The sequence below is a fragment of the Lutra lutra genome, chromosome 5 (assembly GCF_902655055.1).
Source record: "Lutra lutra chromosome 5, mLutLut1.2, whole genome shotgun sequence".
NCBI lineage: Eukaryota > Metazoa > Chordata > Mammalia > Carnivora > Mustelidae > Lutra > Lutra lutra.
In genome coordinates, this window is record NC_062282.1 from 152,631,181 (window position 1) to 152,658,036 (window position 26,856).

Consider the following 26,856-nt stretch of genomic DNA (forward strand, 5'->3'; position numbering starts at 1 on the left):
TGACACCATAAGATGAAACAACATTAGAATAATTGGGATTCCAGAAGAAGAAGAGAGAGAGGAGCAGAAGGTATATTGGAGGGAATTATTAAAGAGAATTTCCTGAATATGGCAAAGGGAACAAGCATCAAAATCTAGGAGGTGCAGAGAACCCCCCTCAAAATCAACAAGAATAGGTCCACACCCCATCACCTCATAGTAAAATTTACAAGTCTTAGCAACAAAGAGAAAATCCTGAAAGCAGCCAGGGAAAAGAAGTCTGTAACATACAATGCTAAAAATATTAGATTGACAGCAGACTTATCCACAGAGACTTGGCAGGCCAGAAAGAACTGGCATGATATATTCAGAGCACTAAATGAGGAAAATATGCAGCCAAGAATACTATATCCAGCTAGGCTATCATTGAAAATAGGAGAGATAAAAAGCTTCCAGGACAAACAAATACTGAAAGAATTTGCAAACACCAAACCAGCTCTACAGGAAATATTGAAAGGGGTCCTCTAAGCAAAGAGAGAGCCTAAAAGCAGTAGGTCAGAAAGGAGCAGAGACAATATACAGTAACAGTCACCTTACAGGCAATACAATGGCACTAAATTCATATCTCTCAATAGTTACCCTGAATGTTAATGGGCTAAATGCCCCAATCAAAAGACACAGGGTATCAGAATGTATAAAAAAACAAAACCCATCTATATGTTGCCTACAAGAAACTCATTTCAGACTCAAAGACACCTCCAGATTTAAAGTGAGGGGGTGGAAAACAATTTACCATACTAATGGACATCAGAAGAAAGCAGGGGTGGCAACCCTTATATCAGATCAATTAGATTTTAAGCCAAAGACTATAATAAGAGATGAGGAAGGGCACTATATCATACACAAAGGGTCTGTCCAACAAGAAGATCTAACAATTTTAAATATCTATGCCCCTAACATGGGAGCAGCCAACTATATAAACCAATTAATAACAAAATCAAAGAAACACATGGACAGTAATACAATAATAATAGGGAGCTTAAACACTCTCCTCACTGAAATGGACAAACCACCCAAGCAAAAGATCAACAAGGAAATAAAGGCTTTAAATGACACACTGGACCAGATGGACATCACAGATATATTCAGAACATTTTATCCCAAAGCAACAGAATACACATTCTTCTCTAGTGCACATGGAACATTCACCAGAATCGATCACATCCTGGGTCCTAAATCAGGTCTCAACTGGAATCAAAAGTCTGGGATCATTCCCTGTATATTTTCAGACCACAATGCTCTGAAGCTAGAACTCAATCACAAGAGGAAATTTGGAAAGAACCCAAATACATGGAGACCAAAGAGCATCCTTCTAAAGAATGAATGGGTCAACCAGGAAGTTAAAGAAGAATTGAAAAATTCATGGAAACAAATGATAATGAAAACACAATGGTTCAAAATCTGTGAGACCCAGGAAAGGCAGTCCTGAGAGGAAAATATATAGCGGTACAAGCCTTTCTCAAGAAAAAAGAAAGGTCTCAAATACACAACCTAACCCTACACCTAAAGGAGCTGGAGAAAGAACAAGAAAGAAACCCTAAACCCGGGGCACCTGGGTGGCTCAGTGGGTTAAACCTCTGCCTTCGGCTCGGGTCATGATCTCAGGGTCCTGGGATTGAGTCCCGCATTGGGCTCTCTGCTCAGTGGAGAACCTGCTTCCTCCTCTATCTCTCTCTCTGCCTGCCTCTCTGCCTACTTGTGATCTCTCTCTGTGAAATAAATAAATAAAATCTTAAAAAAAAAAGAAACCCTAAACCCAGCAGGAGAAGAGAAATCATAAAGATCAGAGCAGAAATCAATGAAATAGAAACAAACAAACAAAAAAAAAAACAATAGAACAGATCAACGAAACTAGGAGCTGGTTCTTTGAAAGAATTAATAAGATTGATAAACCCCTGGCCAGACTTATCAAAAAGAAAAGAGAAAGGACCCAAATAAATAAAATCATGAATGAAAGAGGAGAGATCACCACTAACACCAAAGAAATACAATTATAAGAACATACTATGAGCAACTCTACACCAACAATTTGACAATCTGGAAGAAATGGATGAATTCCTAGAGACATATAAACTACCACAACTGAACCAGGAAGAAATAGAAAACCTAAACAGACCCATAACCAGTAAGGAGAGTGAAACAGTCATCAAAAATCTCCAAACAAACAAAAGCCCAGGACCAGACGGCTTCCCAGGGGAATTCTACCAAACATTTAAAGAAGAACTAATTCCTATTCTCCTGAAACTGTTCCAAAAAATAGAAATAGAAGGAAAACTTCCAAACTCATTTTATGAGGCCAGCATCACCTTGATCCCAAAACCAGACAAGGATCCCCTCAAAAAAGAGAACTACAGACCAATATCCTTGATGAACACAGATGCAAAAATTCTTGCCAAAATACTAGCCAATAGGATTCAACAGTACATTAAAAGGATTATTCACCACGACCAAGTGGGATTTATTCCAGGACTGCAAGTTTGGTTCAACATCCGCAAATCAATCAATGTGATACAACACATTAATAAAAGAATATTAGCAAGCTAAATCCAACAATACATTAAAATATCACCCACCACCATCAAGTGGGACTTGTTTCCAAATGCAAATGTGGTTCAATAGATGCAAATTGTTTAAAAAAAATCAATCAATGTGATATAACCCATGAAAAAGAGAAAGAAGAAAAACCATATGATCCTTTCAATTGATGCAGAAAAAAACAATGGCAAAGTACAACATCCATTCATTAAAAAACCCTCTATAGGTTTAGAGGGAACATATTTCAACATAATAAAGCCCACGTATGAAAAACCTACAGTGAATATCATACTTAATGGTGAAAAACTGAGAGCCTTTCCCCTAAGGTCAGGAACAACCCAAGGATGTCACTCCCACTACATTTATTCAAGGTAGTACTACAGGTCCTAGCCACAGCAATCAGACAAAAAAATAAAAAAGAATAAAATGCACCCAAATTAAATGAAGATGTGAAAGTTTCACTATTTGCAAATGACATGAAACTAGACAGAGAAAAACCTGAAGACTCCAACAAAAACCTCCTAGAACTGATCAATGAAATCAGTAACATCTCAGGATACACAATAAACTGTGCAGAAATATTGCATTTTTATAAACTAATAATAAAGCAGCAGAAAGAGAAATCATAAAAAAAATCCCATTTACCATTGCACTAAAAACATGACATATCTGAGAATAAATTTAACCAATGCAGTGTAACATCTGTACCCTGAAAACTATAAAGCCTTGGTGAAAGACTGAAGATGATGCAAACAAATGGAAAGATATTCCATGTCATGCATTGGAAGAACATATACTGTTAAAATGTCCACGCACAGCATAGCACTATACAGATTTAACGCAATCCCTCTCAAAATACCAACAGCATTTTTCACGGAACTAGAACAAGCAATCCTAAAATTAGTATGGAACTTCAAAGACCCCAAATAGTCAAAGCAATCTTGAGAAAGAAAAATAAATGTAGTGGTATCACAATTCCAGATTTCAAGTGATACTTCAAACTGGTAGTAAGTAAAACAGTATTGTATTGGGATGAAAATATACACAAGATCAATGGAATAAAACTGAAAGCCCAGAAATAAATCTAAGCGCATAGGGTCCATTAATGCATAACAAAGAAGATAAGAATAGGCAAAGGGAAAAAAGCAGTTTTTTCAACAAATGGTTTTAGGAAAACTGGACAGCCAGATGTAAAAGACTGTAGCTGGACCACTTTTTACACTGTACCCCAAAATAAACTCAAAATGGATTAATGACTTAAATGTGAGACCTGAAACCATGAAACTATTTTGTTGTTGTTATTTTTTAGAGTTCTCTACCTTACTTGCTAATCCCTCGTTAATCCAACCCCCGATCATAGTAAAATGTACAAATCATTGGCAAGCTCTATTTTTAATTTCTTTTTTAAAAGATTTTATTTATTTATTTGACAGAGAGAGAGAGAGAGAGATCACAAGCAGGCAGAGAGGCAGGCAGAGAGAGGAAGGGAAGCAGGCTCCCCAGCAAGCACAGAGCCCAACGTGGGGCTCGATCCCACAACCCCAAGATCATGACCTGAGCTGAAGGCAGAGGCTTTAACCCACTGAGCCACCCAGGTGTCCCTATTTTTAATTTCTTAAGGAATCTCCACACTGTTTTCCAAAGTGGCTGCACCAACTACTGGATATTTACCCATAGATACAGTTGTAGTGAAAAGAAGGGCCATCTGTACCCCAATGTCCATAGCAGCAATGGCCATGGTCGCCAAACTGTGGAAAGAACCAAGATGCCCTTCATCGAATGAATGGATAAGGAAGATGTGGTCCATATACACTATGGAGTATTACACCTCCATCAGAACTGATGAATACCCAACTTTTATATCAACATAGACAGGACTGGAGGAGATTATGCTGAGTGAAATAAGTCAAGCAGAGAGAGTCAGTTGGTCTCACTTACTTGTGGAGCATAAGGAATAACATGGAGGACATGGGGAGATGGAGAGGAGAAGGGAGTTGGGGGAAATTGGAGGGAGAGACAAACCATGCGAGACTGTGGACTCTGAAAAACAATCTGAGAGTTTTGAAGGGGCAGGGCGTGGGAGGTTGGGCGAGCCTGGTGGTGGGTATTATGGAGGGCACGTATTGCATGGAACACTGAGTGTGGTGCATAAACAATGAATTCTGGTGCACTGAAAAGAAATAAAAATAAATAAATAAAGATGTACAATTCATTGGTTTTTGTTTTTGTTTTAATTTAACTTCATTTTATTTAAATTCAACTAATTAACATATAGTGTATTATTATTTTCAGTGGTAGAGTTCAGTTATTCATCAGTTGCATATAATACCCAGTGCTCATTTCATAATGTGCCCCCCCTTAATGCCCATCACCCAGTTACTCCATCCCCCCATTGATCTCCCCTCCAGCCACCTTTGGTTTGTTTCCTAGTTGAGTGTCTTATAGTTGGGGCACCTGGGTGGCTCAGTCAGTTGAATGTCTGCCTTTGATTGGATCATGATCTCAGGGTCCTGGATCAAGCCCAGTGTCTGGTCCCTTGCTTAGTCGGGTATCTGCTTCTCCCTCTCCCTCTATCCCCACTGCTGTGCTCTCTCTCTCAAAAATAAATAAATAAATAAATAAAATCTTGTAAAAATTTTTTAAAAAGGGTGTCTTGGTGGCTCAATCCCTTAAGTATTTGTCTTCAACTCAGGTCATGATCCTGAGGTCCAGGGATGGAGGCTGGTGTGGGGCTCCCTGCTCCTCAGGGAGCCTGATTCTCTCTTTCTCTCTCTGCTGGCCACTGCCCTGCTTGTGCACTCTCTCTCTCTGTCAAATAAATAAATAAAATCTTTTTTAAAAATTTAAAAATTAAAAAAATAATAAAATTTATCTTTAAAAAAAGAGTCTCTATGGTTTGTTTCCCTCTCTAATTTCATCTTATTTTATTTTTCCTTCCCCTCCCCTATGATCCTCTGTTTTGTGAAACCACAAATCTCTTAAAAAATATATGCAGTAATCTCTTGCATGTCTCCCTCAGCAACATATTTACAAAAATGTCTCTCCAGGCAGGGCAAACAAAAGCAAAGATAAATTATTGTGATTACAAGAAAATAAAAAGCTTTTCCATAGGGAAGGAAACTAAACACAAAACAGAAGGCAAGCCATAAATGGGACGATATTTGCAAATAATGTATCTGATAAGGGATTATTATAGGAAAGGTATAAAGAACTTATACAACTCAACACCACACACACACACACACACACACACATGCACACAGGAAAGTGATTTAAAAATGGGCAGATGACCTGAGTAGACATTACTTCCGCCCAAGAAATTCCCAAGCAAAAGCATGCAGATGACCAATACTGATACCAATCATTGAAAAGATGATCAACATTGCTAATTATCAGGGAATGCAAATCAAAGCCTCAGTGAGATATCACACATCATTCAGAATGGCTGCTATTAAAAAGAAAGAACACGGGGCGCCTGGGTGGCTCAGTGGGTTAAGCCGCTGCCTTCGGCTCTGGTCATGATCTCAGGGTCCTGGGATCGAGTCCCACATCGGGCTCTCTGCTCAGCAAGAAGCCTACTTCCCTCTCTCTCTCTCTCTCTCTCTCCGTCTACTTGTGATCTCTCTCTGTCAAATAAATAAATAAAATCTTTAAAAAAAAAAAAAAGAAAGAAAGAACACCAAGTGTTAGAGAGGATGTGGAACGAAGGGAACTATCCGGCACTGTTGTGAGAATATAAATTGGTGCAACCACCGTTGGCAACTGTATGACCTTTCATCAAAAGATTAAAAATATATAACAGATGAAATCTAGTAAAAGATAAAATTCAGTAACACCACTATTGTGCATTTAGGCAAAGAAAACAAAACCACTAATTCAAAAAAAGTATCCGCACCTATGTTTATTGCAACATTATTTACTATGGTCGAGATATGGAAGCAATGCAGGTGTGCACTGATAGATGAATAGATACAGAAGATGAAGTGTGTATATGTAAATATACGTGTGTATACACACACACATACAGACAGACACACAATGGATTACTCAGCCATAAAAAATGAGAGCTTGCCATTTGCAACAACATGGATCACTTCGAAGGTATTATACTAAGTGAAATAAGTCAGAAAGAGAAAGACAAATAAATACCATATAATTTTACTTATAAGTGGAATCTGAACAAGCAAACAAGTATAAATACAGAGAATAAACTGGTAGTTGCCAGAGGGGAGGTGGGTGAGGGGAAGGTAAAAATAGATAAAGGAGATTAGGAAGTACCCATTTCCGGTTATAAAGTAAGTCACAGAGATGAATAATGAGATGAAGTGGATCTCACTGAGATGAATAGTACAGAGATGAATAGTCACAGAGATGAATAGTACAACACGGGGAATGTAGTCAATAATATTGTAACAATGTTGGATGGCGACAGATGGCGACTGCACTTACCGTGGAGAGATTTAAGTAATGTATAGAGTTGTTGAATCAATGTTGTGCACCTAAAACTAATGTAATGTTTTATGTTAATTATTCTTTAATCAAAAGCTGGTCTGTGTGTGAGGGATATAAACTCCAGGTTAGAGGAGAGAACTGCTGTTTGCAGGGATCACAACAGTTTACTGGGCGGATGGTTCATTCCATTTCTTCTCCTTCTTTTTTAGAATGACAGCTTCATTGAGCTATAGTTCACATAAGTCTTATTTCTTCAGCTATTTTTCTTATGAGATTTTTTTTGAAAAGACATTAATAAAAATATTTTTAATGGGTGGAGCCTTGAGTGTGCTCATCTAGAACAATTACCAAATAGTAAATGGAGAACCTGGGGTACAGGACATTGTGTAGGGAGTGCTGCCATTTTTGTAAAGAGGAGAAAACAGATGTGTGTATTTCTTCCTATATTCCTTAAACGGACCTGAAAAGATGACAGGGTCCCCTCTGATACAGAAACTTGAAGAATGGTCATTGTGTGCATTGTATACATCTTACAACTCTTGGTTTATAAACTACATAGTTGATGTCTTTTCGACAAATAAATGAAAAACAAAACCAACTGACCAACCAACCAAACAAACAAACAAACAAAAGCCAGACTATGGCTCCCCAGGAAACAGGGTTACTCCCTATTCAGTTTCCATGCCAATTGGGTATACTGTCTTTTAGTTCCTGCACTAACCATGCAGAGTTAGCAAAGAGTCCCCAGGTTTCAGAGCTCAGTCCTTCAGAAGACTACTCTCACTTCAGACACCAGCTGCACTGGGGGGCAGGGGGGTCCTAGTGTTATGCCCGAGTTTTCACATCTGAGAGACCACCAAGGAGCCAACACCAATGTAATCACACGAGGGTTTATTTGACAAGCTTAAGCTTGGGCCCAAGTATACCTGACACAGCAGAGTAGGGACTTGGACCCCAAGGTGACATGCTTAAGCTTGGGCCCAAGTATACCCGATGCAGCGGAGTAGGGACTTGGACCCTGAACCAGACTATAGTCAGAGTTTTTAAAGGTAGGGTAGGGGTGGACTCAGAGGTGGGTGAGGACAAAGGGGGTGTTCAGAAGGGCTATCAGGGTAAAGAAGACTGTCAGGATATCGGAGGCCTGGTTATTATCAAGCCAAGGTCGTTTTTCCTTCAAATGAGGCACTAACATGATGATAGTTGGGAGTTTCCTGGTGGAATGTCACATTCCTCCTATCAAGCGTCCTTGTTAGTGAGATTTAGCACTGGGACATTTGTAAACCGAGGGAGACTCCTGTCTTGCAGGATTGCGATTTCTGCAAGCTAACTATTTGTTCACACATACTACTGAGGGAAGGGGAGCGGGTGGAGAGGGGGTGCAAGGTGCCAGCTTTTGCTTTGTCAAGATGGCTATACTTATGTCAGGACTAGACTCAAGGTGGGTACAGCCTTGTTTTTCTTGGCCTCCACACATAGGTCACCTGGATCTCCAACTATCTACAAATTAGAGGGGTCCTGTAACCCTATCAAGCCTGCTAATTGATCAGAATGATTCACATGAGTCAGGCAAGTGTTATACTTACAAGTCCGGTTTTATTTAAAAGGATACACATAGGGTGGGTTCTGGTGGGGAGTACACAGCTTCCATGCCTCTGTCCATGGAGCCAGAGTATGCAACCTTCCAGAACATCAATGCAAACATCAACTAAGAAGCCCACTGAGCCTTGGTGTCTAGGGTTTTGGTTGATGTTTCATTACAAAGACATGATTGCTTAAATCACTGGCTACTTAATTGAGCTCAGTGTCTACCCACTTCTCCTCCCAGAGGTTCAGCTGGCCCAGAGCCTCCACCCTGTGTTGACAGGGTTGGTTTCCTGGTGACCAGCCACTGACCTGAAGTAATTTAAGATCCTGCCTGGAATCACTTCATTAGCAAAACAAAGTCAGATTCCAACAATCAGGAAATCCCCAGCGATTTTTTTTATATAAATTAAAAAGAGTGTTAATTGGGAAGAGATACAAGAGAGCATTTTACACAATTAAAGAGAGGATACATAATATTTTCAAATACAAAAAAATTTTTTTCTCAAATGGCAAGGTTTTAGGTCTATCTGTTGTAACTAACTTCATCAAAGTAGAAATCCAACAGGCTGTCTAGTATTGACACTGTAAAATAAAAGTAGAAACTGCCAGTTGTTCCCAGGGATTCTGAAGCTCTGTGCCAGGAGCCAGGGACAAAGCTAGATAGACTCTTCGTTAGATTCACTCCCTGTACAGGTTGGGCTGTCCAAGGTTAACAGGTGAGGCATGAGTGTCATTCTCCCAGGACGCAGTCCTGTGTTCTCTGAATGTGGATTCAGAATCTGCCTGGCTTAGAACCTGGGGCTGGTTAGGGTGTCCTTTGGGGTCACTGAGAAGCCTGCTGACCGGGATCTCATGTCTTTCTCTCACTCACAATGCCAAAATACATCATATCAATGGCCACGGTGCCTTTCAGTTTCTCTTCCTGACAATGGCTGTGTTTCTTGGAAAAGGAGCCCTCAACTTTGATTTCACTTTCTATTCCGGGAAATGCAGGGCTCTGCCATGTGATGGCTGCTTCTTACTATTGGGCAGGTTCCTGTGGGGGTGGAGCTGAGGCCACAGATGATTTAGTCCTGCCAGCTCCTCCACAAAGTGGAGACATTTCAGATGACAGTCAGCTGTTAATTTCTGCAGTGGCCACACCAGCACACAGGACCTGTTCCAGTGCAAGGCCAGTCTGAGCAGAGCAGTGCTCCTGCTCTGGGCTGCAGGGAGCATGTCCACCAGGCTCAGCATCTACTGAGCTGCTCGGGGACATGTTCAGAGCTCAACGCTGACACCAGAAGTCTCTTTCCCTCCAGGAACTGGTAAGCAAGAAATCACAGATTTGTATGTTTAAGCTTGGGAGAGCCTGGATGCTTGATCTCGGGTGCTGTGGACTTGAAAGGCTGAGAGGCAGGATGTCTGGTGGATGGCTGTGTGCCAGTTAGAGCATTTAACTATTTGGGACATTTTCAGAGGGAGGTTGGAGGACAAACTTTATTCCTGTGAACTGCAGAAGGATCATGTGAATGTCTGGGGTGTCAGTGGATGGGGCTTTTCCCCAAGAGGTTCCTGATCAGACACTTCCTACTCCCCATCTCCCCATCTCATACCTAACTACCTTTCTGTGGGGGAGACAATGCATGTATTATCTATTAATGACACAATTCAAATAAATAATTTTTTTTAGAGATTTCATTTATTTATTTGACAGGCAGAGATCACAAGAAGGCAGAGAGGCAAGCAGGGGTCGGGGGGGGGAGCAGACTTCCTGCCAAGCAGAGAGCCTGATACGGGGCTCAATTCCAGGATCCTGGGATCATGACCTGAGTCGAAGGCAGAGGGTTCAGCCCACTGAGCCACCCAGGCACCCCTCAAATAAATAAATTTTAAAGGATGATTAGCTTTATTATATAATTCATGAATTAGGCAGCATCTTATCTAGCAAACAGAAACGGGGTCCATTGAGCTGTAGGAAGGGAAATGTTTTTAAAGGAAGAGAGGAAGAGTAAAAGAAAGAAATCATTGACAGTTCCTTTCCCACTGTGAGGGCATCTGCTTTGCAGCAGGGCAAACTTCAACCGAACTGGAAAACACATACAGTAAGAAGAACACATTGATGACTCAGAACAGGTGACAGCTGAATAAAGACCAGCTGTGGGTGTTCAAATGTCTCTCAAAGGAGGTGATGTGAGTCCTCTGAGGGCAAAAATAATTTTTCCAGGATAATGGGCCTGATAAGTCAAACATTGCTGGTAAACTTCCACAATTTTTTAGAAGTCTTCCCTCCAATATGTATCCGTAGTTTGAGTCATCTTAAATATATATAATGGGTGAAGAAATAAAAAAACAACAAAAAATGTGTTTGCTAGTGAGTCAGGAAGAATCAGCTGCTGTCTTGTGTTCCATAAATCCCTGATTGTTCATTCAACTTACAACCATTGGTTACCCGTGTTATATTTCTCTGGTTTGGAAGCAGAGGGTTGCCATGTTACCCTGGCATTAGAATGGCAAAAATCTCACAACGAGGAGACATTTTTGCAGAGAGGCAGAATGGACGTTGTCCACATGTGTCACGTTCTTTATAGATTCTTTTGTTGCCTGCCTTTGCATATGAGAGTCAGCTGGGGGCAGTTTCCTGGTACTCTGTTTCAGTCCTTTTAGTGCAAGCCTTAGTTTTGATGACCGCAATTTCAGAAGGTAAGAGAATAATTACAAACAATAACATTATACTAAGATGTATCAAATTCCCAGGAATTTTACATAATTTCTAGAATACATATGCCCATGGAAATGCAACATAAAACACGGGATCTTTGTTTTCTAGGAAGATCACTTAAAACGGAAGGGTAACATTCTCAAACTACACCCAAAAATAGATCAGATGTTTAAAATAACCATCAAATCTTTGTCCTTTTAACAGATAGGAATCCAAATTCTAATTTTGCACCTGTTTACTTTTCTATGAGAACATATTCATTACAATGTTTATCAGTCCCAACCATGAATAAATTCCTTTCTAAAGGTTCATTTTTATAGTATTTCTACAACTTTCTTTTGCCTCAAAAAAAGTGTTTCTCCAGTCCATATACACTTTTTTTTAACCAAAAGCACATAACCTAGTTTTCTTTCTTTCAGAGATGTTTCCTTTTTTTAATTTTTAGTAGATTTACCACACACATTAGTGGTCTGAACACTTAGAAGCTTTAATTTCTAGTGAAAATAAACTAGTAAGCACTTATCTGTGTGTTAGACGAGTCTTCTGTTCTTGAGATGGAAAGTTTATAAATACCCATTTTTTTCTAGAAATCTATGCTTTTTTAATACTACGATCTTCCCATACAATACACCAAAAAGGTTTACCAACAGTACTTACATTTATCTTTAGTTTCTCAATAATAAAGGAGCCAAAATTAGAGACATGTCTGTTTAGTAATTAATGTTTCATGATTTTAATTTATTTGGATGTGATCTAGGAATACAATTAATTTAACATAAATCATTCAGAGAAGACCCAGGAGCTTGAGCCTGCAGACCCTGCAGAGCTTAAAGGACCTGATTCAGGAAGCTGCTTCAGAGGCAGATGTGGTCTGACACCATGTAACCTCCTGAAGACAGGAATGGTGGTTACAGGCACCAACTTTTAAGTGTACTCTGCATTTGAGTATAAGGGCACGCAGGTCCTTCTCAACTCTCCAGCAGTGACAGACATACAGAAAATACCTACGTACAGAAAATACCTGAATGATGGGAAATTTAATGCTGCTTTGTTAAGCAATGCATTCTCTTCCTTTTGTGCAATGTGTAAGCATTCGAATGTTATGACCCACCAATTCCTCTCCTATTTCTGGAGAAGGCTCTACACAGGTGTCCAAGAAACATGTGTAACATGTTTGTATCAGAACTGTGTTGAATAAAAAGAAACAACTGTAAAGAACCCCAATCCAAAGTGCCCACTGACAGAAAATAGATACTATGTTCTATCTTTGCAAAATGGAACACATGTGATAAAAACAATTTTAAATGAAAAGCAGCTTGCAGAAGAGGACACACAAAATAATTATATTTTTCTAAGACACCCACGAAGGACAACTAATTTTCTGAGGAACTACAGATAGTGGTAAAAACGGAAGGAAGCAAAAAATGATAAACTTAACATTTGAAGGTGCTGTATGTCTGAGAAGAGATATGAAGAGACAGGATATGGATTAATTGTGTAGGAATATTCACTTATATAAGAAATATTCCTGTTCTTAATTTGGGAAGTTGAGTTCACAGGTATTTAAATTTAGATCTTTTTTTTTATGTTGAATGATATTTTTTTGAAAGAGTTATTTACTTATTTTAGACCGAGAAAGAGTGCCTGCAATCAGGGGAGGGGTAAGGAAGAGGGAAAGGATCCTTAAGCAGACTCCCTGCCAAGCAGGGAGCCCAATGTTGGGTTCCATCTCAGGACTCTGAGATCTTGTCTTAAGCCGAAACCAATAGTCTGACTCCTGACTGAGCCACCCTGGCATTCCTTTATATCTTGCTTTATTCTGTGTATATGTACATACGAGATATCATATATATCCTACTGTAGCTAACTGCTGAACACATATTACGCTTAGAAAAAGTAACAAAGGACAATGTCAAAGCTGAAGAACAATGTCAACAGCCATCATCTTTTTCATTAAACTGTATTTTAGAGCAGTTTTGGGTAAATAGCAAAATTGAGCAGAAGGTACAGAGGGTTCCCATGTACCCCTACCCTCACATAAGTACAGCCTCCCCACTGTCAACAACAACACCATCCTACAGTTCATGAACCCAAACTGACCCAACTTTCTCCCTCCACATCCATAGTCCATATTTTACATTGGGTTCCCTCTTGGTGCTGTGTATTCTATGGGATTTGATGAAAGTATAATTTATCTGCCATTAACCCACCATTACCACATCACACAGAGTGGTTTCACTGCTCTAAATGGCCTCTGTGCTCCACTGGCTTGTCCCTCCCTCTCCTGAAACCCTTGGAAACCACCGATCTTTTTACTGAATCTGTAGTTTTGCCTTTTCCAGAATGTTACACAGTTGGAATCGTGCAGTATGTAGCCTTTCCAGATTGGTTTCTCCCACTTGGTAATGTGCATCTCCATGCCTTTTCACATCAGCTGTCATTTAAGGAGCCTTCTGAATGCTGAGTGTTGATGGAGGTGCTCTAGGTCATCAGGCCATGGTGACATTTCTGACATAGTCCCAGGGATGAAGAGTTCCTATGATTTCCATGGAGTCAACCAGGTGACCATCCAAGGAATGCGAATGGAATTGGCACTGGGCTTTTTACTGGCAACATGGCATGCTAGAAGGACATAGATCTTCAGAGTTCTAAGATGAAATGATGTTGTATCCAGAATCCTATACTCAGTTAAGCTATTTATTGAAAGTGAGCTCTAAATAAAATCATTAATTGGAAATCCAAAGACTCAGAAAGTTTACCCTCCCAGAGAACATTTTCTGTTCTTTTAGCCAGGATCTCATTGTTTTAGGGTTTTTTGCTTTGTTTTGCTTTTTAGATTCCACAAATAGTGAGATCATATGGTATCATATGGTGTTTGTCAGTCTCTGAATTATTTCATTTAGCTAAAGTCTGCAAGGTACACCTATGTTGTTGCAAGTAGAAAGATTTTTTTCATAACTGAATAATATTACATTATATATATATAGGTATATATATCACTATTAAATATATATGTGTATGCACACACACACATACCACGATTAAACCACAAGTTATATATAGATAGATAGATAGATAGATAGATATATTATAGATAGATATATAGATAGATTAAACCACAAGTTATAGATACAGATATAGATATAGATAGATATAGATATAGATAGATATAGATCAGATATCTGGGATATCTCCTTCCCTCTGGGAACCACCAGTTTGTGTTCTGTGTTTCAGGGTATCTCCCTCTATCTCTCTTTTTCTACTTTTTTCTTTGTTTCTTTTGTTTCTTAAATTCCATGTATTGTTGCTTCCCAATGGCACACAGGAGAAGGATGAGGTACAAACAAGTCAGCTGTAAGAGAAAGGGAGCAGGGGACAACAGTAGAAAAGACTGTTGCCCTGAACAACTTTTCAGTTCTGTTTTTATTAGATATGGACAGTAATTAGCAGAAGAGCGGAGGAAGGCTAAACATTAGTCATATGTCTTGTAGATAAACAAGAAGGAAGGCAAAATATGTTTGGTCAAGCAGTATAAAGTTTATAGTTGAGCAAGCACATTCAAAGGACTTACCTAATTAGCCACAGGTGCTCTCGGGGGGGGGGGGGAAAGGGGAGATAAGGAGAAAATGAAGCAGGCGGCATTCTGCTCGGCTTCAAGGCCGCAGTATATCCTCCTCTCCCCAGAGGCCTGTTGGCAGTATGTGTTTTTCTTGAGGCTATACTAAACATGCTTGGTAACTAGTAGAATTTCCCACGGTTATATTTAAGTAATACATGTTCTGAGGGACAGTTACAATGTATGAGTCAAGTCATATGGTATAGGTCTTACTCTGACTTATTTCACTTAGCATTTTATTCTCTAGGTATTCATGTTGTTGTTGCAAATGGCAAGATCTTACTCTTTTTTTAAATTTAAATTTAATTAATTTAATTATTTGTCAGAGAAAGAAAGAGAACACAAATGAGGCGGGGCAGTGGGAGAGGGAGAAGCAACTCCCAGCTGATCAAGGAGCCCGATGCAGGACTCGATCCCAGGACCCTGGGATAATGACCTCAGCTGAAGGCAGATGCTTAACCAACTAAAGCCACCCAGGTGTCCCCAGCAATATCTCATTCTTTTTTAATGGCTGAGTAGTATTTACTTTATATATACATATTTTATGTTTTCCATATACATATAAACTCTATGTTTTGTATATACATATATAAAATCACATCTTCTGTATCCATTCCCCTAAAGATGGAATTTTATTTTATTTTTTGATGCTGTTGTAATTCTTTTTTTTTTTAAGATTTTATAATTTATTTGCCAGAGAGAGAGTGAGTACAAGCAGCGGGAATGGCAGGCAGTGGGAGAAGCAGGCTCCCTGCTGAGCAAGAAAGCCAGTGCAGAACTCAATCCCAGGACCCTGTGATCATGGCCTGAGCTGCAGGCAAATGCTTAACCGACTCAACCACTCAGACATCCCTCATTCTGTGTAATTCTAATTGTTTTCTTAATTGGTCTTTCAGCTTGTTGATTTTTAGTGTACAGAAATGCAACAGATTTTTGTATACTCATTTTGTATCTTGAATGTTGTTAACTTGCTCATTACTTTGAATAAGATTTTGGTGAAATCTTTGGGTTTTCCTCTTCCTTTGTGGTGTGGATGACTTTTATATCTTTTTTTTTTCCTGATTGTTATGACCAGAACTTCCAGGACTATTTTGCATAGAATGGTGTGGCAAGGCATCCTTGTCTTTTTCCTGATCTTAGAGGAAAAGATTTCTTCCTTTCACTTTTGAGTATGATGTTAGCTGGGGGCCTGCCTATATGGCTTTTTATTATGCACAATTGCTGAACATTATTTATGAAAAGACATTTAATTTTGTTGTTTTTTTTTTGTTGTTGTTGTTTGAACTGAGTTGACCATCTAATTTTTATCCTTTATTCCATTTATGTGGTATATTATATACATGATTTGCTCATGTGAAATTAAGCTTGTATCCCCTGGGACACAAATAAAATAATGCCACTGACCCTGATGTATAATTCTTTTCAGATGATGTTGAATTTTGTTTGCTAATATTTGTTGAAAAAATTTTGCATCTATACTTATTAAGGATACTGGCTTGGGGAAAGGAAGCATGCAGTGAGCAGGAGGACCCTAGGCTCCCCTCGTCCCATGAACCCAATGATATAACTGTCAAGCCTTCCTGATATCCCAGGAATTGACCTGAAGACAGACAGAACAAACTCCACAACTAAAGGGAGAGAAGAGGCCCCATTGGAGAAGGTAGGAAGTGTGGAGTCATGGTTTAAGGGAGAAAGGGATGTTGGGTGCTGCAGAAGGGAGGGGAGGGCATGGATGTAGAGAACGTGTGTGTGAGAGAGAGAGAGAAGTAGAGAAGCACATGGGGGAACACAGCAGGAGAATATTATCCCACAGCCATTGACTTGGAAAACAAAAGGGGCTATATATTATGAATTCTTGCAATTCTTGGGCTTAAAGCCTGCAGTTTTTAAACAGCACAGCAGGCTTGGCTTTAGCACAGCAGGCTGGCTGTGCTGCTTCTGGAAAGAAGGCAGGCAAACAACCAGGTTCAGACAGCTTGGAAACAGGGATCTGGGAATGCTTGGGCACACAAGGGAGAGATTGTTTACTTTTCTTGGAGCTGACCTTGAAGTGTTCACACAGATGCCTTCCTGAAACAATTCACAATTCCCCCTTCCTTGCACCATTTCCCTCCCACCCACCTTCAGCTCCAACTGCTGGAAGCACCACAAGGCCGATATTGTCAGCCCAACTTGCTTACACCAAGCCTTACCCCTCTGCACTCTGGTGAGACTGACCTTCTCAATCAGCCTAGCCTCATTCCCAGGACAGAGGCCCTACCCCCCAGATGACAAGCACACACACCCCGCCCCGACACTATGTGGACAGACCCAAAGTGTTTTTATAATTTTTTTCTTAAAAAAATTCATTTATTTTGAAAGAGAGACAGTGTGTGCACATGCAAGTGGTGGGGAGGAGCAGGGGTGGTGGGGAGAGAAGAAATCTCAAGCAGGCTCAATGTTTAGTGCAGAGTCCAGCCAGGGCTCAATCTCATGACCCCTAAGATCATGATCAGAGCTGAAATCAGAGAGTGGGACTTAACTGCCTAAGTCACTCAGGTGGTCTCCAGACCAAAGAGTTTTCAGTGCAACAGAGAGACAAAAAAGCAAGAAAGGACAAGACAAAACACCAGAACTAATGACAAAACAGTTATAAAATGGTACTAAATACATATCTATCAATAATTACTTTGAATGTTAATGGACTACACACTCCAATCAAAAGAACTTTTACAGCTACTCAGTAACGTGGCAGGATACCAAGTCAATGTACAGAAATCAGTGGCTTTCTTATACACTAACAATGAAAATACAGAAAGGAAAATGAGAGAATCAATTCCATTTACTATAGCACCAAGAACCATAAGGTACCTGGGAATAAACCTAACAGAAGAGGTAAAGGATCTGTACTCGAGGAACTACAGAACACCCATGAAAGAAATTGAAGAAGATACAAAAGATGGAAGACCATTCCATGCACTTGGATCAGAAGAATAAACATTGTTCAATGTCCTAAACTGCCTAGAGCAATCTATACTTTTAATGCCATTACGATCAAATTCCACCAGTATTTTTCAAAGAGCTGGAGCAAATAATCCAAAATTTGTAGGAATCAGAAGAGACCCCGAATTGCTAAGGAAATGCTGAAAAACAAACAAACAAAAACTGGCAGTATCCGTTACCGGATCCCGAGAGGGTCCCATGTGCGAGGTTGTCTAGTACCAGGTACAGGGCAGAGACAGATGAGCAGGTAGTGGGAATAGGAGAGCTGTGGCTGGTGCTTCGTAACCTCAATCACCCCCTTCAATCAGGTCCAGAACAGGGGCTCAGCTGAGAAGACATGTGAAAAGTCCATGGTCAGACATAGTCATAGAAATGGTCTAGAAAAATATAGGTTTGTGCTCACCTCCCACACTCACCTTGTGGTGGGGGGATGGTCATACTCTGCCCCAGCCCCTACTTGCTTTCTGAAGGCCTGTGGCAGAAATGGCTTCAACATTTCAGATGACAGATTTAGGAAGCAAAGTTAAATTATCCATCAACCAATAACTAGAAGACATACAATGGTATATTGTGTTTCATTCATCTAACAGAAGTATGTCCCCTACCTGCTGGGGACTAAGGGCACTAGAATCTAGGGAATTATTTACTGTAAGTGCAAAGACTTGCATGTGTATTTTTATGATACTAATCATCTAACTGGGGATGAAAGAATGCTTTCTGGGACTTTGAACTTTTGAAGACACAAGGGTGTTTTTGATTGATCTAACAGTTGGGAAGTCAAGATGAGGTGGGTACATGTGGAAGTTGTGATGGGATTTAGACAAACCAGGAAAAGAAATCAAGGGCTGTAGCCCAGGTCCTATGTTCTGGCCTGCTTGGGCACCACAGGAACACTGATAAGGACTCCAGTCTTTTCCATCCCATACTAGGGCAAATTTACAGGCAAGCAGAATACATAGCATGCTGAGGGGCAGCAGAAAGCCCTTCACACAACCAAGTCAGTGAGCCTGGAACTCACCCAAGAGATCGTCTCCCTGATGGCAGTTGAGGCCTCCAGGGACTTCTATGTACCCCACAAACAAGAATGGAGGCTATTCAGGATAATAGTCAAGAGAGGTCTTAAACAAGGCTTTGAGTACAAGGGCAAGAGCTACTCTTCTTCTTATTCCAGAATGTTCTTTCAGCCTGAGCCAGCCGAGAGCTCCATCTTTCTGACTTCTAGCCAGCTTTAGCCATGCGTACCTGCCCACCACCATGTCATCCACCCCCTCACCGAGCTCAGAGCACTTCCACTCCCTGCAGGAAGAGGCACCATTTTTGCTGACCTATTGCAACTCTCCTGATGGAGGACCCTGAAAACTTTGTGGGCACAGGCCTCAGGAGATTCTAGTCCCTAAGCAGATGGGATCATGATCACATCATAATCCATCAGCTTCCCTCTCTCTGAACTCCCAGCATCTCCTGATCATTTCACTGGGCATCTCTAACTCCCAGTGGGGGTTAGGTTCCCTGCAACATTTTCTGAGAAGTGGGGACACATTTTGGGATTTCTCTTCACACTTGGAAATCAGTGAGTTTAATGTGGAGTGAGGATGGAAATTGAGAGAGAACTGTGATTTCCATTCTCTCCCCCAAATTAGTAAGGGTGCATCCAGGGAGAGGTAGATGGTAATTGACAGCAATTATTGGGCCCACATCCCCAGGGGAAGCATCTCAGAATCCAGCCACCCCTCAGCCCCTGGGGCTGGAGATTCAGCATTTACTAGAATGGTCCTCCTCTCCTGTCCAGAGAGAAACAGAAAGACACTGTAAATTTATATCTTGGATCCTGGGTCATTGCTATGCAATTTGAGCCTTGTTTCTCATCTGTGAGACACTGTTTCTTGATCTGTGACCAGGAATAATACTATCGCTTGTTTAATAGAGCTCAGAGAAGATTAATGAAGCAAAGGCATGCAGAACATCCTGCCCCCACAGACTCACAGATCAAAATCTTCATACACTGCAATAAGAGGTGGAGGGAATAAGAAGAACCAGAGAAAGCCTTCGTCAGAGGTCCTAAGACGAGAGAGAATTCACCAAGCGGTTGCTGGCAGGCCTCTCCAGGCCTTCACTTGGATCTTAGCATGAAGCCCTTCCTGAAATCCTGTGAGGTGGGTAGCTTCCCTGCTACACAAGACAGAACATTGGAGCTCAGTTTTCTTTTTTTTTTCTTTTCTTTTATTTTATTATTATTTTTTAATCATTTTTTATTTATTTTCAGCTTAACAGTATTCATTGTTTTTGTACCACACTCAGTGCTCCATGCAATCCGTGCCCTCTCTAATACACATCACCTGGTTTCCCCAACATCCCACCCCCCCACCTCTTCAAACCCTTCAGATTGTTTTTCAGAATCCATAGTCTCTCATTATTCACCTCTCCTTCCAATTTCCCCCAACTCCCTTCTCCTAACTCCCCATGTCGTCCATGCTATTTGTTATGCTCCACAAATAAGTGAAACCATATGATAATTGACTCACTCTGCTTGACTTATTTCACTCAGCATAATTTCTTCCAGTCCCATCCATGCTGCTACAAATGATGGGTATTCATCCTTTCTGATGGAGGCATAATACTCCATAGTGCATATGGACCACATCTTCCATATCCATTCTTCCGTTGAAGGGCATCTTGGTATCTGGGTTCTTTCCACAGTTTGGCAACCGTGGCCATTGCTGCTATAAACATTTGGGTACAGATGGCCCTTCTTTTCACTACATCTGCATCTTTGGGGTAAATACCCAGTAGTGCAATTGCAGGGTCATAGGGAAGCTCTATTTTTAATTTCTTGAGGAATCTCCACACTGTTCTCCAAAGAGGTTGTGCCAACTTGCATTCCCACCAACAGTGTAAGAGGGTTCCCATTTCTCTACATCCTCTCCAACACATGTTGTTTCCTGTCTTGCTAATTTTGGCCATTCTAACTGGTGTAAGGTAATATCTCAATGTGGTTTTAATTTGAATCTCCCTGATGGCTAGTGATGATGAACATTTTTTCATGTGTCTGATAGCCATTTGTATGTCTTCATTGGAGAAGTGTCTGTTCATATCTTCTGCCCATTTTTTGATATGATTATCTGTTTTGTGTGTGTTGAGTTTGAGGAGTTCTTTATAGATCCTGGATATCAATCTTTTGTCTCTACTGTCATTTGCAAATATCTTCTCCCATTCTGTGGGTTGCCTGTTTGTTTTCTTGACTGTTTCCTTTGCTGTGCAGAAGCTTTTGATCTTGATGAAGTCCCAAAAGTTCATGTTTGCTTGTGTTTCCTTTGCCTTTGGAGACAGATCTTGAAATAAGATGCTGTGGCTGTTGCTGTGGCTGATATCGAAGAGGTTACTGCCTATGTTCTCCTCTAGGACTCTGATAGATTCTTGTCTCACGTTGAGGTCTTTTATCCATTTTGAGTTTATCTTTGTGTATGGTGTAAGAGATTGGTTGAGTTTCATTCTTCTACATATAACTGCCCAGTTTTCCCAGCACCATTTATTGAAGAGACTGTCTTTTTGCCACTGCATATGTTTTCCTGTTTTGTCGAAGTTTAACTGACCATAGTGTTGAGGGTCCATATCTGGGCTCTCTATTCTGTTCCACTGGTCTATGTGTCTGTTTTTATGTCAGTACCATGCTGTCTTGGTGATCACAGCTTTGTAGTAAAGCTTGAAATCAGGTAATGTGATGCCACCAGTTTTGTTTTTGTTTTTTCAAACATTTCCTTAGCGATTCGGGGTCTCTTCTGGTTCCATACAAATTTTTGGATTATTTGCTCCAGCTCTTTGAAAAATACTGGTGGAATTTGATCGGAATGGCATTAAAAGTATAGATTGCTCTAGGCAGTATAGACATTTTAACAATGTTTATTCTTCCGATCCAAGTGCATGGAATGGTCTTCCATCTTTCTGTGTCTTCTTCAATTTATTTCATGAGTGTTCTGTAGTTCCTTGAGTACAGCTCCTTTACCTCTTTGGTTAGGTTTATTCCCAGGTATCTTATGGTTCTTGGTGCTATAGTAAATGGAATCGATTCTCTAATTTCCATTTCTGTATTTTCATTGTTAGTGTATAAGAAAGCCACTGATTTCTGTACATTGACTTTGTATCCTGCCATGTTGCTGAAATGCTGTATGAGTTCTAGTGCTTTGGGGGTGGAGTCTTTTGGGTTTTCCATATAAAGAATCATGTCATCTGTGAAAAGAGAGAGGTTGACTTCATCATTGCCGATTTGGATACCTTTTATTTCTCTTTGTTGTCTGATTGCTGTTGCTAGGACTTCTAATACTATGTTGAACAAGAGTGGTGAGAATGGGCATCCTTGTCGTGTTCCTGATCTCAACGGGAAGGCTGCAAGCTTTTTCTCATTGAGGATGATATTTGCTGTGGGTTTTTCATAGATAGATTTGAAGAAGTTCAGGAATGTTCCCTCCATCCCTATGCTTTGAAGCGTTTTAATCAGGAACAGATGCTAGATTTTGTCAAATGCTTTTTCTGCATCAATTGAGAGGACCATGTGGTTCTTCTCTCTTCTTTTATTGATTTGTTCTATCACCTTGATTGATTTGCGAATATTGAACCATCCTTGTAGCCCAGGGATGAATCCCACCAGGTCATGGTGGATAATCTTTTTAATGTGCTGTTGGATCCTGTTTGCTAGGATCTTGTTGAGAATCTTAGCATCCATATTCATCGGTGATATTGGTCTGAAATTCTCCTTTTTGGTAGGGTCTTTGCCTGGTTTGGGGATCAGGGTAATGCTGGCTTTATAGAAAGAGTCTGGAAGTTTTGCTTCTGCTTCAATTTTTTTTTTAAGATTTTATTTGTTTATTTGACAGACAGAGATCGCAAGTAGGCAGAGAGGCAGGCAGAGAGAGAAGAGGAAGCAGGCTCCCTGCTGAGCAGACAGTCCGATGCAGGACTCGATCCCAGGACCCTGGGATCATGACCTGAGCCGAAGGCAGAGGCTTTAACCCACTGAGCCACCCAGGTGCCCCTACTTCAATTTTTTGAAACAGCTTCAGGAGAAATGGTGTTATTTCTTCTTTGAAAATTTGGTAGAATTCCCCAGGGATTCCATCAGGTCCTGGGCTCTTGTTTTTTGGGAGGTTTTTGATCACTGCTTCAATCTCGTTACTAGATATCAGTCTATTTAGGTTGTCGATTTCTTCCTGGTTCAATTTTGGGAGTTTATAGTTTTCCAGGAATGCATCCATTTCATCTAGCTTGCTTAGTTTATTGGCATATAACTGTTGATAATAACTTCTGATTATTGTTTCTACTTCCTTGGTGTTAGTTGTGATCTCTCCCTTTTCATTCATAATTTTTGAATTTGGGCTTTCTCTCTTTTCTTTTGGATTACTGTGGCCAATGGTTTATCGATCTTATTGATACTTTCAAAAAACCACTTCTAGTTTCATTGATACGTTCTACTGTATCTCTGGTTTCTACCTCATTGATCTCAGCTCTAATCTTGATTATTTCCCATCTTATGTGGGGGAGTTGGTTTGATTTGTTGTTGATTCTCCAGTTCTTTAAGGTATAGAGACAGGTGGTGTGTTCTGGATTTTTAAATTTTTTTGAGGAAGGCTTGGATGACTATGTATTTCCCCCTTAGGACCGCCTTTGCTGTATCCCATAGGTTTGGGACCGAAGGGTCTTCATTCACATTGGTTTCCATGAATTGTTTCAGTTCTTCTTTGATCTCCTGGTTGATCCAAACATTCTTAAGCAAGGTGGTCTTTAGCTTCCAGGTGTTTGAGTTCCTTCTGAACTTTTCCTTGTGATTGAGCTCCAGTTTCAAAGCATTGTGATCTGAGAATATGCAGGGAATAATCTCAGTCTTTTGGTATCGGTTGAGTCCTGATTTGTGACCCAGTATATGGTCTGTTCTGGAGAAGGTTCCATGTGTACTTGAGAAGAATGAGTATTCTTTTGTTTTAGGGTGGAATGTTCTGTATATATCTATGAGGTCCATCTGGTCCAATGTGTCATTCAATGCTCTCATTTCTTATTGATTTTCTGCTTCAATGATCTATTTCTGAGAGAGGCATGTTAAGATCTCCTACTATTAATATCAATATGACTCTTTATCTTGATTAACAATTTTCTTATGGAATTGGCTGCTCCCATATTGGGGGCATAGATATTTACAATTGTTAGATCATCTTGGTGGATAGTCCCTTTAAGAATGATGTAGTGTCCTTCTGTATCTCTGACTACAGTCTTCAGTTTAAAATCTAGTTTATCTGATATGAGAATCGCTTTCTTTTGAGGCCCATTGGCATGAAGATGCTTCTCCATCCCTTCACTTTCAGTCTGGGTGTATCTTTGGGTTCAAAATGGGTCTCTTGTAGACAACATATGGATGGGTCCTGTCATTTTATCCAATCTGCAACCCTGTGTCATTTTATGGGCGCATTTAGGCCATTCACATTGAGAGTGATTATTGATAGATACGTTTTTATTGACATTGTGTTACCCTTGAAGTCTTTCTTTCTGTAGATTGTCTCTATATTTCTGTTCAATTCTATTCTTAGGATTTTTCCTCTTTTATAGAACCCCATCTTAATATTTCCTGCAGTGTCGGCTTGGTGGTTTCATAGTCTTTTAAGCCTTGCCGGTCTTGGAAACTCTTTATCTCTCCATCCATTTTGAATGTCAGTCTTGATGGATAAAGTATTCTTGGCTGCATGTTCTTCCCATTTAGTGCCCTGAATAGATCTTACCAGCCCTTTCTGGCTTGCCAGGTCTCTGTGGACAGGTCTGCCATTATTCTGATGGGCTTTCCTCTGTAAATAAGGAGCCTCTTTGTCCTAGTGGCTTTCAAGAGACTATACCTACAATTATGATTCCTCAATTTGACTATCAGGTGCCTTGATGTTTTTCTGGAATCTATAATCTTGGGTGGAGACCGTTCGGCCTCTAGTACATGAACGCTGGTTCCATTCGCCAGATTGGGAAAATTTTCATGAAGAACTTGTTCCACTCTATCTTCTAGACTTCCTTCTTTCTCCTTCCCTTCTGGGATTCCAATAATTCTGATGTTGGAACGTTTCATGGCGTCATTTATTTCCCTGATTCTGTTTTCATGGTTTGTGAGCTGTTTGTTCCAGGCTTCCTCCTTATCCTTTCTCTCTATCTGTTTGTCCTCCAGATCACTAATTCTATCTTCTGTCTCAGTTACCCTAGCTTTGAGAGAATTTAGATTAGTTTGGAACTCATTGAAAGCATTGTGAACCTCAGCCCTGGTAGCTTTTAGCTCTGCCCTAACATTGTGAACATCCTCTCTGGTCGCTTTCAGTTCAGCCCTAATCAATTCTGTTTGGTCATCCATGGCTTTCTCCAACCTAGCTATTGCCTGGATAATTGTTAGCCTGAATTCTCTTTCCGACATATTGTCTATGTTGATAGCCATTAGCTCTGTTGCAGAAGGTCCATCTTCTGTATTTTTCTTCTGTTGGGCATTCCTCCTCCTAGTCATTTTGGTGAGAGATGACTGAACAGATGTAGCTGGTTGTATTGACCGTGGTGCAGTCTGGGTGCACCCTGGAACACTTCTGAGCAATCAGGATTCCCCACCCAAATGAGAGAAAAAAGAAAAGAAAAAGAAAAAAGAGAGAGAGAGAGACAGGAAAGAAAGGGAAGATGAAAGAGAAGGTTCAGCCCAAATGGGCCCCGAGGTAAGATTTATGAGGTATACAAAAAAAACAGCCAAACAAAAAGACGGATAAAAGTATATAACAAGAGAAAAAAAAATATATATGCAAATAAAGGAAGAACCTTGTTGAAAAGAACCCCAAGTGTAAGATTTATATACTCTCAGGACAAACACAAAAACACAGAAACACTGGTGGAAGAAAAAAATGGGGAGAGTGGTTATAATTCTCAGTGTGGGCAAGGAAGGTTGTTTTGATTCTTCCTGGATGTATCTTGATATATTTGTTAAAGGACTCAACTTTCCTAGGCTAAAGGGGGATTAAAAATTGGTTTATCTATAGGGGTAGTATTGATTGGGGAAAGGGATTACTTTGAAGTTTAACTCTATATGAATATTAGAAAATAAAAATAAAAAAGGAATAAACTAGACTAAACTAAACTAAAATTTAGAAAAAAATTAAAAAAATAAAAATCAAAAGAAAAACACAGGTGTATGTATCAAAAATTTCAGGTTAGAAGGTTATTATTTAATTTGATGTACTGGACAGCTCGCTGTGATGGTAAATAGGTTTAAAAATTATCTATATAAAAAAATGAGCCAGAATAGTGGGAACAAATTAAAAATAAAAGTTGTCCTATGAAGTATTGGTGGTGGTTCTCTTGTAGTCTTTTTTTTTTTTTCTTTCCTGGTTGGTGTTCTGGGGGAGGGGCCTGACACGTGGGTTTTCAGTCAATGATGTTCCCTGAGTTAAGTCGTCCAGTCCCCATCAAGGGGATGGGCTCTGAGGAAACCAGTTTTTTCAGGCTTTTGTTCTCTGGAGGGTTTTATGTTTGCTCACCTTTTTTTTCCCCCTCTCGCCTTGACCGCTTTTGATGGTTTTTGTAGGTTTAGAGGAAAACAAACTGCACCCTGACCTCCCTCTCAGAGAGAAGCCTCAGTCTGTTCTTCTGTGGGTGTTGCAGAGCCCATATAAATCCCCCCTTGGCCGCTGGCAGAGCAGGTTCTGAGTCGCAGTCCCTGGGGACGCAGGATCTTCTGCTTGTACCCAAAACCAAAGCAGCGGCATCTGTTTGGGCAGCTCCAGACCACCAGATAGGTTCCAAGCCATGATCGCACACTGAGATTTTCCCGCTGGCCTGGGCTGGGAGTGCCTGGTCTTTCTGGGTCTAAGAGCGCCAGGCTTGCACGCACCTCTTTCAGGGAGGCTGTGGGTCGCACGCGTGTCTCAGGCTCTGAGAACGGGGCGCAGGTCAGAAA

General features: G+C 40.3%; 1 protein-coding gene across 7 annotated transcripts in view; it reads left to right on the plus strand.

Annotated features, from left to right (window-relative positions):
* Positions 1-26,856, plus strand: part of LOC125100147 (T-cell-specific guanine nucleotide triphosphate-binding protein 2-like) — a 303,876-nt gene that overhangs the window by 225,900 nt on the left and 51,120 nt on the right. For 2 of the 7 annotated variants that reach the window (XM_047730079.1, XM_047730082.1), the window contains exon 5: positions 19,808-20,062. The exons of 2 other annotated variants lie outside the window; for them this stretch is intronic. In XM_047730079.1, coding sequence (XP_047586035.1) covers positions 20,036-20,062 — 27 coding nt within the window. In that variant the 5' untranslated portion in view covers positions 19,808-20,035. Of the gene's footprint in view, positions 1-9,688; positions 9,918-16,414; positions 16,588-19,807; positions 20,063-26,856 lie in introns of those variants that run through there. 3 more of the 7 variants (XM_047730080.1, XM_047730081.1, XM_047730078.1) reach the window with 2 other exon arrangements.